The 19,099-nt window shown below is 44.8% G+C and overlaps 1 protein-coding gene across 2 annotated transcripts in view; it reads left to right on the top strand.

Annotated features, from left to right (window-relative positions):
• The window catches only part of TRABD2A (TraB domain containing 2A), a 349,786-nt gene that overhangs the window by 318,177 nt on the left and 12,510 nt on the right, over positions 1 to 19,099 (top strand). The window contains exons 6-7 of one of the 2 annotated variants that reach the window (XM_033916845.1): positions 11,712 to 11,978; positions 17,778 to 18,140. In XM_033916845.1, coding sequence (XP_033772736.1) covers positions 11,712 to 11,978; positions 17,778 to 17,784 — 274 coding nt within the window. In that variant the 3' untranslated portion in view covers positions 17,785 to 18,140. Of the gene's footprint in view, positions 1 to 11,711; positions 11,979 to 17,777; positions 18,141 to 19,099 lie in introns of those variants that run through there. The other variant, XM_033916839.1, reaches the window with a different exon arrangement.

Consider the following 19,099-nt stretch of genomic DNA (forward strand, 5'->3'; position numbering starts at 1 on the left):
CTGGGTGGGAACGTCTGGAAGGAGTGGAAATGCAGTGGGCAAAACTGAAAGGAGCGATTGTAAGGGCGACAAACAGTTTTGTTAGGCAAGTAAGTAAAAGTAATAGGAAAAGAAGGCTGCTTTGGTTCTCAAAAGTAGTAGCTGAGAAGGTAAGGAATAAGAGGTTAGCTTTCATAAACTACAAAAGTCCGCAAAAAGAGGAAGACAGGCAAAAATATCTGGAAAAGTTAAGAGAGGCTGGTTGTATAGTCAGGAAAGCAAAGATGCAAATAGAAGAAAAAATAGCTGACATGGTAAAACGGGGAAGAAAAAATAGCTGACATGGTAAAATGGGGAGACAAGACATTTTTTAGATTTTGGTGATAGAAGAAGTGCAAAAGTGCATTGTGAGACTCAAAGGTGAAGGGGAAGAATATGTAGAAGCTGATAAAGGAAAGGCCGAATTGCTTAACAAATATTTCTGTTCTGTGTTCACAGCTGAAGTACCGGGAGCGGGACCACAGAAGACAAACGTGAATAGGGATGGGGGAGTAATAGACCCTGATCAATTTTCAGAGGGTTGTGTTCGTAAGGAGCTAGCTAAAATAAAGGTAGACAAAGCAACGGGGCCGTATGGTGTACATCCAAGGGTGCTGAAGGAATTTAAGGAAGTTCTGGTAGTTCCACTGACTGATCTTTTCAACGAGTCTCTAGAGACGTACCGGAGTGGTACCGGAGGACTGGAGAAGGGTGGATGTGGTCCCTCTCCAGAAAATTGGAAGTAAGGAAGAAGGGAATGTAGGCCGGTAAATCTGACTTCTGTAATAGGCAATTAATGGAATCACTTTTAAAACAGAGAATGGTCACGTTTCTGAAATCCTGTGGATTACAGGACCAGAGGCAACATGGATTCACTAGAGGTAGGTCTTGTCAGACAAATCTGATCAATTTCTTTGACTGGGTGACCAGAGAATTGGATAGAGGATGTGCGCTAGATGTGGTGTTTTTAGATTATAGCAAAGCCTTTGACAGTGTTCCACACAGACATCTAATAAATAAACTGAGTGTCCTCGGGATGGGTCCCAAAGTGACGGGCTGGGTCAAAAACTGGTTGAGTAGAAGGCGACAGAGGGTAGTGATCAATGGAGATCGCTCTGAAGAAAAGGATGTTACCAGTGGTGTGCCTTAAGGTTCTGTTCTTGGGCCTGTTTTTTTTAACATTTTTATAAATGATATTGCTGAAGGGTTGTCGGATACTCTCTAAAGTTAAAAGGGAATAGGCTCCGTACAAACATAAAGAAGTTCTTCTTCACTCAGAGAGTGGTAGAAATCGGGAACACTCTTCCAGAGGCTGTTATAGGGGAAAGCACCCTACTGGGATTCAAGAAAAGGTTAGATAAGTTCCTGCTGGACCAGAACATACGAAGGTAAGGCTAGACTCTAGTAGGGCACTAGTCTTGACCTAAGGGCTGCCTGTATCACCAGAAGGGAGCCCCTTCTGGTGATACAGACAGGTCGTGACCTGTTTGGGCCGCCGCGGGAGCGGACTGCTGGGCAGGATGGACCTGTGGTCTGACCCGGCAGAGGCACTGCTTATGTTCTTATGTTCTTATGAGTGGACTGCTGGGCACGATGGACCACTGGTCTGACCCAGTAGTGACAAATCTTATGTTCTTATGCCTTTTTGCGGATGATACCAAAATCTGCAATAGAGTAGACATGCCAGTTGCTGTGAATAACATGAAAAAAGACCTGGTGAAGCTTGAAGAATGGCCTGAAATTTGGCAGCTAAAATTTAATGCTAAGAAATGCAAGGTCATGCATTTGGCCTGCAAAAACCTGAGGGAACGGTACAGTTTAAGGGGTGAAGAACTTATGTGCATGATGGAAGAGCAGGACTTGGGTGTGATTGTATGTGATGATCTTAAGGTGGCCAAACAGGTTGAAAATGTGACAGTGAAAGCTAGAAGGATGCTAGGGTGCATAGGGAGAGGTATGGCCAGTAGGAAAAAGGAGGTATTGATACCTCTTTATTAATACCTCTGGTGAGACCTTATTTAGAAAATTGTGTACAATTCTGGAGGCCACACCTTCAAAAAGATATAAAAAGAATGGAATCGGTACAGAGGAAGGCTACTGAAATGGTGTGTGGTCTTCATCATAAGGCATATGGGACAGACTTAAAGATCTCAATATGTATACTATAGAGGAAAGGCGGGAGAGGGGAGATATGATAGAGATGTTTAAAATACCTTTGTGGTGTAAATGCGCATGAGTCGAGTCTCTTTCATTTGAAAGGAAGCTCTGGAATGAGAAAGCATAGGATGAAGTTAAGAGGTGATAGGCTCAGGAGTAATCTAAGGAAATACTTTTTTACAGAAAGGGTGGTAGATGCGTGGAACAGTCTCCCGGAAGAAGTGGTGGAGACAAGAGACTGTGTCTGAATTCAAGAAAGCCTGGGATAGGCACATGGGATCTCTTAGAGAGAGGCAGAGATAATGGTTATTGCAGATGGGCAGATTGGATGGGCCATTTGGCCTTTTTATCTGTTATCATGTTTCTATTTTTCTATGTAAAAGAGCCCCTTTATGCTGTATCCCGCAGTCTGTTCAATGCTGAATATCATCTTAGCCAGGTCTGCATTAACCAGATATTCAGTGTCAAAGCCTGGACACAGCCCGGCACTAAGAATCTGGGAAAAATACTGAGGGTGGTCAGCAAAACGCTCACCGCCAGTGGCTGAATATTTACCCCCATTCCTTATCACACACATGCAAGGGGAACGTTCACTGGGAAGAAATGTGAATGAGGTTCTCATTTGTGTGCATAACTTACAAATTACTGTACGTTATGCACTAAAGTGGAGCATTTAATTGTGATCACTTATGCCAGCTGTAGCTCTAGCATTCGTGGGTCCACCTAAATGCAGGCATATTGCTGCTGACATACACTACTATTCTATACTGGCATCTTGGCACAAAGATGCTGTTACAGAATTGGTGCTCGGCCTTGGGGCACCTAACTTGAGGTACTCAGATCCAGAATTACCCCTTATTTGTGCACAGAGTTATATACTCGTCTCACAAGTCTAAAAATGTATTGAATTTCCCAGAATACATAATTCATACTCTAAGGGCCTAATATTGAGACCACTGGATTCAGCCCGGCTATCTCCTACAGTTGACAGCAAACCCAGAAATTCTTTGCCAGGCTTTATCCAGCAACTGGCATTGACTTTCCTGGATTTTTTTTTAGCCACATGTGACATAGCTGGTTAAGCTGATATTCAGCTGACTGGCTAAGTTATAGCAGCCAAAGATAGACCTGTTATTTATGCCACTCAGCTTAGCAGGTCAGTCAATGAATATTACTGCTAACCGGCTATGTTATTCAACAGTCGGTGACTGGGCTGTCTCCTGCTGAATATTCATGGTTAGCCAACATAACAATAGAGTTCTCTTAGTCATCAATAATGTTCTTGTCAACAATTGCTTTTGTAACAATATAGAAAAACGTAGCTAAGCTGAAAATGATACAGTATTTTGGATCAGCATTGGGCATCTCTCCTGCCACGGGTCGCAGCAGTTCAGGTAGAGGGGCAATCGCATCGCGGCAGGGGAGATGAGCCATCTCTCCTGCTGCGATGGCTGCGGTGGGGGGGTGGGTAGGTTGCCGGGCCGCTGAGCTGATCATGCCAGCCACAATAAGCTCAGCGGGCCCTTTTTCGGCATTTATACCTGTTTTGACTTGATCTAAGTCAAAACGTATAAGTGCCGACTGTCAAAAGTTTTGGTTATACCTGCTGTACGCCTAGGTCCAAGTCAGCCCTTTAGCCTCCTCTAAAAACGCATCTTTTCGCTCTATGCGTTTAGAGGCAGGGGGCCTAAGCTGGTTTTAGATATGTCTAAAACCAGCTTTGGTTATGGGTACTTGGACTATCAGGCTTTTTGATCGTCCAAGTACCCATTTAGGCCACTTTTTAGACTTTTTTTTTATTATTGTTATGAGCACCTTAATGTTTTTTTCCCATCATCTGTACAGTGATTTTTGTTTTTGGATCATACTGCCATCTAGTGTGCAATGTTGTGATAGCCTATGAGTTAGGTATTTTTCTTTGCCTGTAAGGGTTGAGCAATTTGTAAATTTCTCAGAAAATATTTCACCATAATTGCTTGTTTTCAATAAATTCAATAATATATATAATATCTAGACAAATCTATGCAGTGTCTTATTTGTAGATTTTACTTCAAAAATCCATCTTAGTTCTCTCAAAGCTAAAAGTCTATCAAAGTCACCTTCCTCCCACCCAACATCAGTGACCTCAATAATTCTCTAACAGAGGTCATGTAGATTGGCATAAAAGTTATTATTTGATAGACCAAACATTTGATTCAAATGTATGCATCATTTCCTTGGATACACTTCAAATCCTGTAACCAGTTCCTGCAGGCTGGAAACCCCAGGTAAAACCTCCATTTCCACATCTGGGCATAAAAGCTGTTTTTGCCTTGCACATATTTTCCAAGCTCTCTGAAAGGATGGCTTACACATACACACTAGATCTAAATCTAGCTTAGTAACATATGTGGAGAGGCATTTTCGATATGACATCAAAGTCTGAGTTTGGCCATTTTGTGAAGTGTGTCCAAAAATTGGTCATTTTTGAAACCGCAAAAGTCTGTCTTTTTTTTTTCAAATGACCTTTCTATCGTCCAAGTGCCAATTTAGGCCGGTTTTCAGACGTATTTCCATTTCGATTATGAGCCCCATAGCATATGGTATGTTGTGATACTACGTATGCAAGCTTGATCTTGATTTGTCCTTGCTACTTTCAGGACACAAACTGTAGAAGTCTGTCCAGCTCTGGCCTTAATTCCTCTTTCCTTCTCACTGCTCACAACCCACCTCTTATCTCTCCCATCTTTCATCTTCCATTACCTCAGCACATATTCTCTTTTTCTCAACTTCCCCTTTTTCTTCTTGGCAGTCTCTCTCACCCTCCAACCCCTTTGGCACACACTCTATCCATTTCTTTCTTTCTTTCCTTCCCCTCTCCTCCTCCTGGAACTCTTCCTTAAGGACATCAGAACACTTGGAAGGGCCAAAAACCCAAGCTCTGTCCCTTCCAGTGCTGATGCTATGTAGAACAAATAAGGGTAGGGCCATGATCCTGAACCTACCTCATTCCATTGCTTATGGGCTCCCTCTCTTCCCTCTCCCCCCAACCTAGCAAAAATTACAGATTGTTTGCATATTTATTTCTAATTTGCCAACATTTAAATGAAAACCCATGAGAGCCCAGACTCTTAACAGTGGAATACCAAAGAAAGAAACAGAAATGCATTTTCCCTACAACAAAATAATGCACATTTTCTAAAAAAAAAAAATATATATATATACAGTGGTGCCTCACACAATGAACTTAATTGGTTCCAGGAGCAAGTTTGTTATGTGAAACGTTCGTTATGTGAAACGCGTTTTCCCATAGGAATACATGTAAAAAAAAATAATTCGTTCTGCAGCATAAAATATGCTAAGATGACATAAAAAAGATAAATTTTTTGTTATTATTTTTATTTAGATACATCTAAAAACATACATCTCCCTGTCCTTTTACTTCCACTATCTTCCTATCCCATCTCTATTCCCTTTTGTCCCTCTCCCCATGATCAATCATCTCACCACCTCTCTCTGCCCTCACCCTCAGGGTTCAAGATTGCTTCCACTCTTTTTCCTGTTGTTCTCTCTGCCTGTCACCCTATGATTTAGCATCCCTTCTGCCCTTGTCCAATATTTCCCCTTCTCTCCCTCCCTCTCATCCCCTGCTCCAACATGTGCTTTCAGCGGCCTTCTCCCCCCTTAAGCGTCTTTTCTTCTCCACTCCACCTTTCCTCCCTCCCTGCCTCCACCTTTGTGGCGCTTTTGCACCCGACCGACAACAGAACAGGCCCGGTCGGACAAATCTCCCTGTCCTGTAGCCGCGAATCTAAATTACCTTCTTACAGCAGCTGGATTATTGAAGCTGCTGTAAGAGGTAATTTAGATTCGCGGCTACAGGGCAGGGAGGTTTGTCGGCCGGGCCTGTTGTCGGTCGATCGGGGGACCTGACCAGCTGTGCACATTCTTCAGGGCGGACCGCCCCCTCCCCCCTCTTTCGTTCGCCATTGCCTTCTTCCTACCTGCCCTGCCGCAGCCGCACACAGCCGACCGGAAGTCTTCCTGATGTCAGCGCTGACGTCGGAGGAAGGGAGGGCTTTGCTTAAGCCCTCCCTCCGACGTCAGCGCTGACATCGGGAAGATTTCCGTTCGGCTGTGTGCTGCGACAGGGCAGGTAAGGAGAAGGAGACTACCCTCGACCAACCCCGCTGCGATCCAACCCCGCAGGAACCTCGGAAGGATGCAGCTCGGGCGACTGTTGTGTGAAACGAAGTACGTTATACGGATCACGACATAAAGTTCGTTGTGCGCAGCGTCCGCTGTGCGAGGCGGCCGTTATGCGAGGCACCACTGTATATATTTTGTATCTTTGTCTCTTCATTTTGGTTTTCCAGTTAGATTGGTCTTTGTCTTTCTTTACCACTTCCTTTTGTTTCTGCTTAAGTCCTTCTCTAGGATATCACATCCATTTTCTGAGGTAGTGGATTCAAATCCCGTGTTGCTCCTTGTGACCCTGGTCAAGTTAATCAATCCTCCATTGCCCCAGGTATGTTAACTAGATTGTGAGCCCACCGGGACAGATATGGAAAATGCTTTAGTACCTGATTGTAAACTGCTTGGATATCCTTGATAGGTATTTACTGTATACTGCCTAATAAATAAATAAATCTTTAACATCAATCCTTCTGCTTCAGCTTATTTCTCCATTTCTCATAACTATTTTTAAAATCTGTTATCAGCTAGATTTTATTCCTACTTTTGTCTACTCTGGCCCTTTATCCCTCTACTTCATATCCTTATTTCTATAGTCCTCCCATTTCCACCTGTCTCTCATTTCTATTTTTCAGCAGCCTTCTCCCAGTTTCCAAGCCTAGCATTAAACACCGGCTCTCTTCTCTCAGGCCCCAGCTCCAGCATCAACTAACAGCTCCTTTCTCCTAATGCCCAGCCCTAGGATTAGCTTCCATCTCCTCTTTTTCCTTCTCTCCACCCTTCCCTACCTCCCCCCCCCACCACACACTCTTTTATAGCCCTTCCCTCTCCCTCCACCCTTGTAGCCAAATATCTTCTCTCCACCCCCACCCCACCCCCACATTTGTAGCCTAGCATACTACTACTATTAATTTTTTCTATAGCGTTACCAGACGTACGCAGCGCTGTACAGAGTCACAAAGAAGAAGACAGTCCCTGCTCAAAAGAGCTTACACTCTAAACAGCCAAGACAGACAAACAGGATGTCATGGATACAGTTAAGAGGAACGGTTAATCAGCTGGTTGGGTTGGAGGGCAGAGGAGTAGGGTCAAGGATTGAAGTCTATATCAAAAAGGTGGGTTTTCAATCTGCTTTTAAATAAGGGAAGGGAAGGGGCTTGGCAGACAAACTCGGGGAATTTATTCCAGGCATAGGGGGCAGCTAGATGAAAGGAACAAAGTCTGGAATTGGCAGTGGAGGAGAAGGATAACGTTAAGAGTGACTTATCTGAGGAATGGAGTTCTCTGGAAGGTGTATAAAGAGAGAGAAGCGAGGAGAGATATTGAGGGGCAGCAGAATGAATACACTTGTAGTTCAGCAATAGGAGCTTGAACTGTATACAAAGGGGACGGATAGGGAGCCAGTGATATGATTTAGCATCTCCAGCTCTATCTCTTTCAACCCATGATCAGCATCTCTACCAACAGTGCAGTTTCTCCCTCTCTTTCTTCTGCCCCCCACATTCAGAATCCCCCTCCCCATTCTTTTCTTCTACTTATAAGAGCTTCTCCAGTCATTGGTAAAAAAAGCTCCCTTATAAATATAACACTCTATTGCAGTCTTCAAGCAGTTTTCCTAGATACAGTTCCATAGCATTCACAGCTTTCAACCCTAACAGTTGAAAAAAGCAAAGTGCAGCTGTATTATTCATCTCGCATTTACAAAAAAAACCAACAGCAGCCCTGTTTGGCCTTTAACTTTATCAACGGCTGCGACATCAATTCTTCATTAGCAATCTTCGCTTATCACAAAATTCTTCACATTTTCTAAGACATAGCTCAAACACAAGAACTCCAGTATAGAATATATACTGTATAGACTTATGCAGTTGGGACTTATTGGATCATAATATCTGAGGTCTTTATTCTCCATTATTTAAAAATGTTACTAAAATAGTCTCTAATTCTTTGATTCTTAACCTTTTTTGAGTCATGGACCCCTTTAAGAATCTGATCAAGCTTTGGACCCCCTTCCCCAGTGAACATAATGTACTTTATTTATCGAGATTTGATTGTCTCATACATATATGACATACTCAAAGTATTATTAAACTTTAAAGTAAACAATCTAAAAAAAACACTCTTTTTTTTGCAAAAAATAATGACCACTCATCATAGTTATGAAATATAAATCCTCTTGTGCAAATTAAAACAGATCTACTATTACTACATTTACTCTCTCGTTATCTGTGAAAAAAATCAACAGTACCGGGTTGTATAGTGAATATAAGTGTTAATTTTTATGACTCCCTAGGAGTCCACAGGCCCCAGGTTAAGAACCCCTGCTGTAATTGATAATTGCTAATGTGCTTAGCCAGTTTACTGGTTATACTACCGTGTTTCCACGAAAATAAGCCCTACCCCGAAAATAAGCCCTAGCAGGATTTTCAGGGTAGGTCTTAATATAAGCCCTACCCCAAATAAGCCCTAGTCCCGGGATTCACTGGCAGTTTCCCTTCCCTTGTGCAGCAGAACCCTCGAGAGAACACTCCTTCCCCTCTTCCAAGCACCCACCCCTGCCAAGCAGCCGAATCCCCATCTTTCCCTCCCTTCCTCCCATCAGAACCCAGCCGCAAGCCCTACTTAGCTCCCTAAGCAGCGTCGGGCCAGCAGCACTCTAACAGGCTTCTTTGGCCTTGTCCACCCATGAACTCTGCCGCGATGATGTCATCAGTAACATGGCAGAGTTCACGGGCGGACAAGGCCAAAGCAGCCTGTTAGAATGCTGCCAGCCCGATGCTGCTTAGGGAGGTAAGTAGGGCTCGTGGTGGGGTTCTGATGGAAGGGAGGGAAGGATGGGGATTTGGCTGCATGGCGGGTGTGGGTGCTTAAGGAGAGGGGGGTGCTCGCTCAAGGGTCCTGCTGCATAAGGGATGAGAGGGAGGGAAGGGAAGCTGTGTAAGGATCCTGCTGCACAAGGGATGGGAGGGAGGGGAGGAAAGATTGTCCTTATTAGACTATATTTAACATGTTCATCGCTTAGAATTGGATTAAGCGATTAATCAAGAAAAATAATAAACTTGAAACTTGAAACTTGAAGATGCTGCACATGTGGGGGAGAGAAAGGAAAGAGGAAGAATTGGGGTGAAGGCGAGGAAGGGAGAGATGATCATGTACATACCCCGAAAATAATACCTAGTGCCTTTTTTGGGCCTAAAATTAATATAAGACACTGTCTTATTTTCGGGGAAACACAGTATATATACTCATATATTTTATAGGCTTTGCAAGTACAGTGGTGCCTCGCATAACGGACGCCTCGCACAGCGAACGCTGCGCACAACGAACTTTATGTCTTGATCCGTACAACGAACTTCGTTTCACACAACGAAGTCGCCCAAGCTGCATCCATGGACTAAAGTCAGCGGGCCGTTGCTTCGACTAATCAAGGCCCAAAGACAACGCACATTTGCTACATGAACAGAAATTGGCGTACCTATTTGTACAATAAGTTTTTGATAGAACATTGATATATCCATCCGTCTACTTCTCAGACTCTGCCCAGAAATAACAATCTACCCAGAAGTACCTTGCATAGGTCTTGCCTCTGCCTCGTCATTCTCTTGCCGCCGCCAGAGGAACCCGAGCGCTTTAGAAAATAGAACGAGCATGGTTGCTTTACAGCCGGCAGAAAAATCGACTCTAAGAGCACGCGCCAGCAACACACTCCGCACTACCAACTGCGCGCCGAGCAACAGAAACGTCAGGAGAAACTCCACCCACTCTGCGTGACCACGTATGACTCAAGACCCTCCCCCCCACCTTATCTTGGAAAATATCTCTCAACTCTTAGCGACGTTTCCTTTGAGCTGCGCACCATTTTTGAAGCTTTCCCATATCTTCACCTCCCACTGCCAGCCAAGACCTTATAGGTACGGGGGGGGGGGGGTCAGCAGGGAGTCACAGGTCGGCGGGCGGGTGGGATCCCTCCTGCCTGTATCATAGTCAGCGGGGGGGGGGGGGGGGCTTTGGCAGAGGTGGGAGAAAGCAGTAAATGAGTGGAAGTTGGCAGGCCTGGGGATGGAAGGGCAGTCGAAATACGGTATGTTGGAGCAGGGGATGAGAGGGAGGGAGAGAAGGGGAAATATTGGACAAGGGCAGAAGGGATGCTAAATCATAGGGTGACAGGCAGAGAGAACAACAGGAAAAAGAGTGGAAGCAATCTTGAACCCTGAGGGTGAGGGAAGAGAGAGGTGGTGAGATGATTGATCATGGGGAGAGGGACAAAAGGGAATAGAGATGGGATAGGAAGATAGTGGAAGTAAAAGGACAGGGAGATGTATGTTTTTAGATGTATCTAAATAAAAATAATAACAAAAAATTTATCTTTTTTTATGTCATCTTAGCATATTTTATGCTACAGAACGAATTATTTTTTTTAACATGTATTGTTATGGGAAAACGCGTTTCACATAACGAACTTTTCGCATAACAAACTTGCTCCTGGAACCAATTAAGTTCGTTGTGTGAGGCACCACTGTATAGTATATAGTTTATTCCCTTTCCTATAAATATACTCATTGAGATAAATGAAGCATTTTGTATTTGATAGTGAATAAATCCATAAAACTAGCTCGTTCATCTCTTTTTTATTCCTTACATTTGAATTTTAAAAGTACTGCCTGAGAATCTGGAAAATCTGAAAATCCAGATTGACCTAATCTCCGAAAGTCCAGATTCTTGGATTTGTACTATAGTTGTAACTGCTGTTACTTTCCCTCTATTCAAGGTGATTTTGGCTCTTGCACGGTCCATCCACTTTGGGCTCAGGCCCACCCAAACTTGGTGCTGCCTTTAAATGGCTGGCGAGGATCCCCAAGCCTTATCAGCGGAAGCCATCCTGCCAGAATACCTGCAACCTGGACAGCCCATGGCAGTGTCCCTGAGCTGCCACCACCCTGATCTCCCACATACATGCTCAGTTTTCTTGCATGCGTGAAATAGAGCATGCATAAGGGCCTGCAGTTGCAGCGGTTTGGAAACACTGCCACCAGCTGCCCATATCTTCCAGCTGGGAGAAGGTGTTCAGCTGATGGATATCCCCGCCAGTTCAGGTGTTTCTATTTTTAGTTTTGGGATGTAGGGCAAGGAAAGTAGAGATGGAGGCCAAATTATGGTCCTGCCCACTTTAGACTATTTGACTACGTCATTGTTTTCCAGACTGTTGCATTGTGTGGAATTGACTTGTCAATAATGTATATAATCCAAGTTATCATAACACTTTATCACAACAGGTCCAATCAGGAGAATGTTTCTTACATAGTGACAGACGGTGAAATAATTTCTCATTTTTCTGTCTCCATTTCTAACCATTTTTGTTCCAGTGGGAAAATCCCCAAAATCGTATCAACATCAACATCATTGTCATCTTCATCTTTACCAGCATATGTAACACATGTAACCTCACAGAGACTGAAACCACCTACCAAGCCTCACAAAGAACAGGAGGAGCTGCTGCCTCACCTGCTCCTTCCACAACAGACTGACATTCTGGAAAAAGCTGACAGGAAGTACAAAAAGAAGAAAAAGAAACAGCAGAGAAAGCAAAAGTTACGGCAGTTCAATGATCTCTGGGTTCGCATCGAGGAAAGGTAATAAGCTGATTAATAATATTGATGGCTCTTTGTTTTCAGATATTTCTGCAGTTTTTCAGGGCAAAACCATCTGTCTGAACATTAAATTGTGGTAGCATTATGCAAATAAAAATGCAACAAGATTTCTATTGTCTGTATCCCAAAATTATCAGGGAGAGAGAAAGTATGCCAGTGTTTAAGCATGAGAAAGTGGAACCTGCGCAAATACAACTCTAGCAGACTTGTTGAGCAGACTGAATGGACTGTGCAGTAGAGAGCTGCATGGGAACGGGGACGACGGGAATCCCACGGGACCCGCGGATTCCCCCTTCGGGTCACAGGGATCCCGTGGGGACGCCCCCTAGGGTCGCGGGGATCTGTGGGGATGCCCTTCGTGCTCTCGGGGATCCCGCGGGGTTCAATGCCTTTCCTATCTGCCCTGCTGCAAGGCCTCGTCTTCTATTTCCTGCCTGCCCTGCTGCAGCACACATAGCCAATTGGAAGTCTTCCCCGATGTCAGTGCTGACGTCGGAGGGAGGGCTTAAGCAAAGCCCTCCCTTCCTCCGACGTCCGCGCTGACATCGGGAAGATTTCCGGTCGGCTGTGTGCGGCAGGGAAGGTATGGAGAAGGCAGTGGCGTACCAAAGCGGGGGGAGGTCCACCCCGGGTGCAGCCATGGGGGGGGGGGAGTGTGCACAGCCGGTCAGGTCCCCTTACCTTTGTGGCGCTTTCCCCGATCGACCGACAACAGGCCCGGCCGACAAACCTCCCTGCCCTGTAGCCACGAATCTAAATTACCTTCTTTTAGCAGCTTCAATACTCCAGCTGCTGTAAGAAGGTAATTTAGATTCACGGCTACAGGGCAGGGAGGTTTGTCCAACCGGGCCTGTTCTGTTGTCGGTCGGGTGGGGAAGCCCACAAAGGTAAGGGGCAGGGAGGGAGAAAGGGAGGAAAGGTGGAGAAGAAAAGACGCCTAAGGGAAATGGGTAAAACTGAGGGGGAAGAAGGACACTGAAAGCACCGAGGAAGACAAAGGGGTGGAGAAGGACGCTGAAAGGACATGGGGAGGACGGGAAGTGGGGGAGAAGGATGCTGAAAGCACATGGGGAAGACAGAGGGGGGAGAAGGACGCTGAAAGGACATGAGGAAGACAAAGGGGTGGAGAAGGATGCTGAAAGGACATGGGAAGACGGGTGGGAGAAGGACTCTGAAAGGACATGGGGAAGACAGGGGGGGAGAAGGACGCTGAAAGGACATGGGGAAGACAGAGGGGGGAGAAGGACGCTGAAAGGACATGGAGAAGACAGGGGGGAGAAGGACACTGAAAGCACATGTGGAAGACAGAGGGGGGAGAAGGTTGCTGACAGGATATGGGGAAGATGGGGGGGAGAAGGACGCTGAAAGGAAATGGGGAAGAGAGAGTGGGGAAGAGAGAGTGGGGAGAAGACGCTGGCAGGGAAGAAGACAGAAATGCCAGACTATGGGGGGAGCGGAGGGAAGAAGATGGGTGCCAGACCAATTTGGAAGGTGGAGAAAGGGAGAGGCACAGTAACAGAGCAAATGGAAGATGCAGAGAGAAGAGAGACAGTGGATGGAAGGAATTGAATGAGAACATGAGGAAAGCAGAAATCAGGCAACAAAGGTAGGAAAAAAATTCTTTTTTTTTTTTTTTTGCTTCAGGATAAAGTAGTATATTAATTGTGTTGATAAAAATTTATAAACATTAGAGGCTCTGGTAGAAACCCGTTAACAAAGTATGTATTCTTCCCAATTAATATTTCCAAATTAATAAAGTCTTTTTGCTTATTTTTAAATGGGTTTCTACCAGAGCCTTTAATTCAGTAGCATAATTAACTGAAATAATTATTTCTGAAGTTTATAGGGATGGGCGGGGACGTAGGGGATTCCTCGCGGGGACGGGCGGAGACGGAGGGGATTCCTCGTGAGGACGGGTGGGGACGGAGGGATTCCTCACGGGGACGGGTGGGGATGGGTGAGAGTCCTCATGGGGACGGGTGGGACTTTGGTGGGGACGGATGGGATTTCTGTCCCTGCGCAACTCTCTACTGTGCAGGTCTTTTATCTGCCAACATTTACTATGTTTCTCTCTGCCAGCCAAAATCTCCCATAGCCAGCCACAGATTGCACCTGCCTACAGTCACTAGACAGGAGAAAAGTTAAAATATAACACCCTCTCTAAAATTAATCTTATAAAAAAAAATGCCATATCTGAAAAGGAAAAATACTTAATACAGTGGTACCTTGGTTTATGAGCATAATTCGTTCCAGAAGCATGCTCGTAATCCAAAGTACTCGTATATCAAAGCCCATAGGCCACAATGTAAACTGAAACAATTTGTTCCACAACCAAGGTTTACTATGGTGGCTCAGGGGTGGGTGGGTATCTGTCTTTGGGCAGCAGCCCTTGCAGCATGGTGGTTTCCTGTCCCCGGGGTCCCCATGCAGCTCTCCTTCCTCTTCGGCGATGCCTTTGCCATTAACCAGCACCTCACGGCTTCTGATTCAAGCCGGCCATCCTCCAGACGCATGCGCAGGACCTCTGCACTTCCCCATCAAGCCGGTGCCGCTCCAACAACACGCGCAACACATACAAGCATGCAGGACGTCCTTCCCAAGATGGCCTTTTAATCCTGATGCCCTCCACAAGATGTATAGAAACTATTGGCTACATTTGAGGATGTTGCGTGGGCAGTTGGTTGGGCCTGAAGACAGAGGCACATGTGGAATTTGTGGCTGGGGTGAGCATCAAGCAATACCAAAGTTACCTAATTAGTTATCTAATTAATTTTGCCAGAAAATGTTGTGCTCCCTTTTCGTTTGAGAAGCCCCATGAAACACGCACACAGCTGAACCTCTGATTGCCAAAAGCCATAAAAAGTCTGTAGCAGAAGGAATGATTTAATTAACAACTACTACAGGTGGTAATGAAGAAGTAATTCAGCAAATCTTGGCTTTATCAGCATAGAGACGAATCGTGCGAGATTCAGATGCAGCATGCATAGCTCACTGTGCTGGTAGCTTGGGTAAGGAGGAGAGCAGAAGCCGGCAAGATGAACTGAGCTGACAAACATTTTTACGGCGATTCTTGTCTTCCTCATTTGAGGAATCTACCCTGCCCTTACACTCAAAATACATACTGCCAACAAACGGAGCTACTCTTAGTCATTCAGGTAGAGAATCAGACATATATGAGAAAGAAAGATCTTCGATATTGCTGCTGAACTTGCTTGGAATTTAATTGATGAGGATGGTAACAACCAATGGCCTGAAGCTTTAAAATTCTTGTTTGACTCGGTCAGCTCATAGAATGTGGGGCTGCATGAAGCGGCTCTATACATCTTCTGGAACTTCCATGGCATATTTGGGAGTCAACTGCAACATTACTTAAACGTCATTAAACAAATGCGGGTTCAATGTATGCAAGACCAAGAAATCCAGTGATTAGGACTGTGTCAGCAAGAGCTGCATGTGTATTTGTGCTCCCCCGCAAATTCACGGTCAGCAGTTCCGGTCATTCACGGTATTTTCTGACCGCAAACCGCCGACCAGGAGAGGACAGCTGGAGAGGCAGGAGAAGGCAGCCGGAGTGCTGGCGAGTGAAGAAAATCATCCACTGTATGCTCCGACTGCCTCTTCCTGGACTAAAGTCAGGCCTCACCAATCAGAAGCTGCTTTGCCACGCAGCTCCTGATTGGTAAGGCCTGACTTTAGTACAAGAAGAGGTGGTCGGAGCAAAGAGTGAGTGATTTCCTTTACTCACTGACACTCCAGCTGCTCTCTCCTGCCTCTCCCGCTGCCCTCTCCTACAAAAAAACATATTCGTGGTTTTTCAAGATTCATAGGGGTTTCTGGAACGGAACCCCGCAAATATTGGGGGAGTACTGTATTACTCTTCTTAAACACTTTTCTGTCTTGCTGCCTGGAATCTTACAGTCAGTAAATGTATCCTGTTACCATAATGATGATGATGATGATGACTCTGTCCTGAAATTCCTGGTGGAGATTGCTGATACTGTACCCAAATATTTGCGTCCACACCTAGAGCCAGCGTTGCTATTGAGTCTTAAGTTGTGTGCTGACACTTCACTCAGTAATATGCAACAGCAGCTGGCCCTTGAAGTGATAGTGACTCTCTCACAGACTGCAGCAGCAATATTGAGAAAGCATATAAGCTATTACGTTTGGGGCAAGAGGGAGCCCAAGCCCTCTTGCCCCACCAACTCCCCAACAGCATCGGGGGAAAAGAGGGAGCCCAAGCCCTCTTGCCCCATGATCCAACATCCCCCCCCCCCTGCTGAGTCCAGGAGCGAGCCCAAGCCCTCCTGGCCCGGCGATCTCCAAACCCCCTCCTCCCCCCACATGATCCAGCCAGGAGGAAGTCCAAGCCCTCCTGGCCCAGTGACACCCCCTAACCCCCACCCCCCACTAAAATACGGGCAGGAAGGATCCCAGGACCTCCTGCCCTCAACGCAACCCCCCAACAATCGAACCCCCGATCGCCCCCGCCGACCCGCAACCCCCTCGCCGACCCCATGACCCCCCCACCCCGTACCTTAAAAATTGTTGGTCAGACGGACGGGTGCGAAGCTCATCCATCCAACAGGCCAGCTATCTCCGGAATGGCTGGCCTTAGGGCTTGATTGGCCCAGGCGGCTCAAATCCTGCCCACAGGTGGGGCTTGAGGCGCCTGGGCCAACCGGAATCGGCCCAGTTGTCTTAGGCCCCTCATGTGGGCGGGGCCTTAGGCACATGGGCCGGTTGCAGTAGGGGGTAGGCAGGGTGCTGGGGCCGCTGAGCTGTAGCGATCAGCTCAGCGGCCCCTTTTCGGCACTTATACCTGTTTTGACTTGGTCTAAGTCAAAACGTATAAGTGCCGACTAAGCAACCTGCCTAAAGTTTTGGTTATACTTGCTGTACGCCTAAGGTGTAGGTCGGCCCACCGCCCGCCCTTTTCCCTCCTCTAAAAATGCCTCTTTTTGCTCTATGCGTTTAGAGGCAGGGGAAAGGTCTAAGCTGGTTTTAGATATGTCTAAAACCAGCTTCGATCAGGCTTTTTGATTGTCCAAGTACTCATTTAGGCCACTTTTTAGACATTTTTTAAAATTATTATTATGAGCCCCATAACTTACAGCTCACGTTGGCACTGTCATTGAAAGGTACAACTTTATCGACTGATATTTCACATTGTACTATAAAACATTCAGAAAGTGACAAGTAAATGGATATGAGGGGGTGCTGAAAATTTCTCAACCCAACCAAGAACGTGAATGTCAAAAAACATAGAATTTTGTTTCTGCAAATTGGCATTTAACAAAATAAGATAACACTCTTCAGCTACAGCGGCAAAATAGCGCTCAGAATTTGGGAAGTTGGTTGGTTGGGCTGAGAACTTTTCATCACCCCTCTAATAATCTAGAATTAAGAATTGCTAAATAAAAATTTTCTCAACAAATTAATGCATGTGAAGAATTGGCTAAACAAAGAAAACTAGAATTAATGGAAAATTTATCCAGAGTTAAAAACCTTCATATTTTGACATTTTCTTTGAGTACTGGATATGCACCAAAAAAGACACTAATTAGACACGTAACAGAAGTTTTGAGAATTTCAAAGGATTCACTTCCAACTATAAAGAGCTTATTATATTCCCACCATGGCTCCACAGAAATCTTTGGATAACTCAGCTGTTTCTCAAGATAGCCTAGAATCTTTACTCACTGTTGAAAATTTAATATTTATTTATTTATTTATCACCTAACATATCCATCTCTAATCTAATTGCTATTTTTTCTACAGAAATTGAAAGAGATTGGATATTGAAAATGGACTGTAGGCATCAAAATCAACATTTCCTTTATTAGTAAAATCTGGATCTTTCCAGGTGTCACCAGGTCCATACAGAAAAAGGGAAAGGGATTGGAACTTGTTTTAATAATCACATTCAAAGCGGTTTACACTTCCCCCTCTTGATTCATGGTTTTAGAACTCGCAATTTTGATTATTCGCGATTTCCTAAAACCGGTATCACACCCGGACCTTACCTGGTGGTCTAGCCGGTCTTTCGGGGCAGAAGCAATCTTCCTACGCTCCTGCCCCGTGCTGATCACTCATCTAAAATGGCTGCCGTGAGTTCTGTTAATGTACTTTGCCCCTTCTATTTTGAGGACTTTAACATTAGAAGTACTGTATGTCAATAATTTTCTTATAATTGATTTGCTTGTTTATTATGTTGAAAAGATATTTCTTCTTCATTTTCTGGACATAATCTATTACTGCTATTCAAGTGTTTGACTTGTATTGTGAAATGCATAAATAAAAAAAGAAATTAAGGGGAAACTATGACTATTTGAATGAAGATTTATTGCTAGTTCTAATTCCCCTGTGAATCCTAAGGTCAGGAGAAAATTTCAAGACAAAAGTATAAAAACTTTGTTAATTTTTCATTAATAGTTAAACTGATGGGAGTAAGTGTATGAAAGATGGGTTATTAGAGATCAGGTGATGCTGTGGTGCCAAGTGGATGCTATCGCGCTTGACTCCTCACCCTTCCTGCATTTCTGGTCCTTTAATAATACCAGATCTGGAACAATTTGGAGGATTGGGCTCATAACTCCCTTGAGAACCCAGTTCTAGTTGTTTTATTCACTGGAGTTGTGGCTATGACATCAAAACTACAAAAAAAGGACTGTGAGTGATTCAGAGGCAGTGAATTCAAAATGGCATATACCGTGGAGCCCTCATCTCCAACAGTGGAGAGCCGCAGGGATGACTGTGAGCCAGAGACGTTTTTAAAACCACCAAGATTTCTGCTGTTATGTCAAACTTCAGCCAGTATCTGACAAACTAAATGATAAGAGAGAACATTTTGCAACTTAGACTACAGTTGTTCAAAGGATTGCTACCTTGGAAATGGACACGAAACACATCGCACAAGAAAATCAGCAACTCAGTAAACTTTGCCAGTAATTACAATAAAAAGTGGAAGACTTAAAAAATCAGAGTTGCTGGAACAATTTGCACTTAATTGAAAAAGATCTTTGAGGATTTCTGGAAATGTGACTCACCCAATCCTTATCATTGTCATCTGAGAGAACATAGAATTGGCTCTCATTAGGCAC

Source organism: Geotrypetes seraphini, chromosome 1, assembly GCF_902459505.1.
Source record: "Geotrypetes seraphini chromosome 1, aGeoSer1.1, whole genome shotgun sequence".
Lineage (NCBI taxonomy): Eukaryota > Metazoa > Chordata > Amphibia > Gymnophiona > Dermophiidae > Geotrypetes > Geotrypetes seraphini.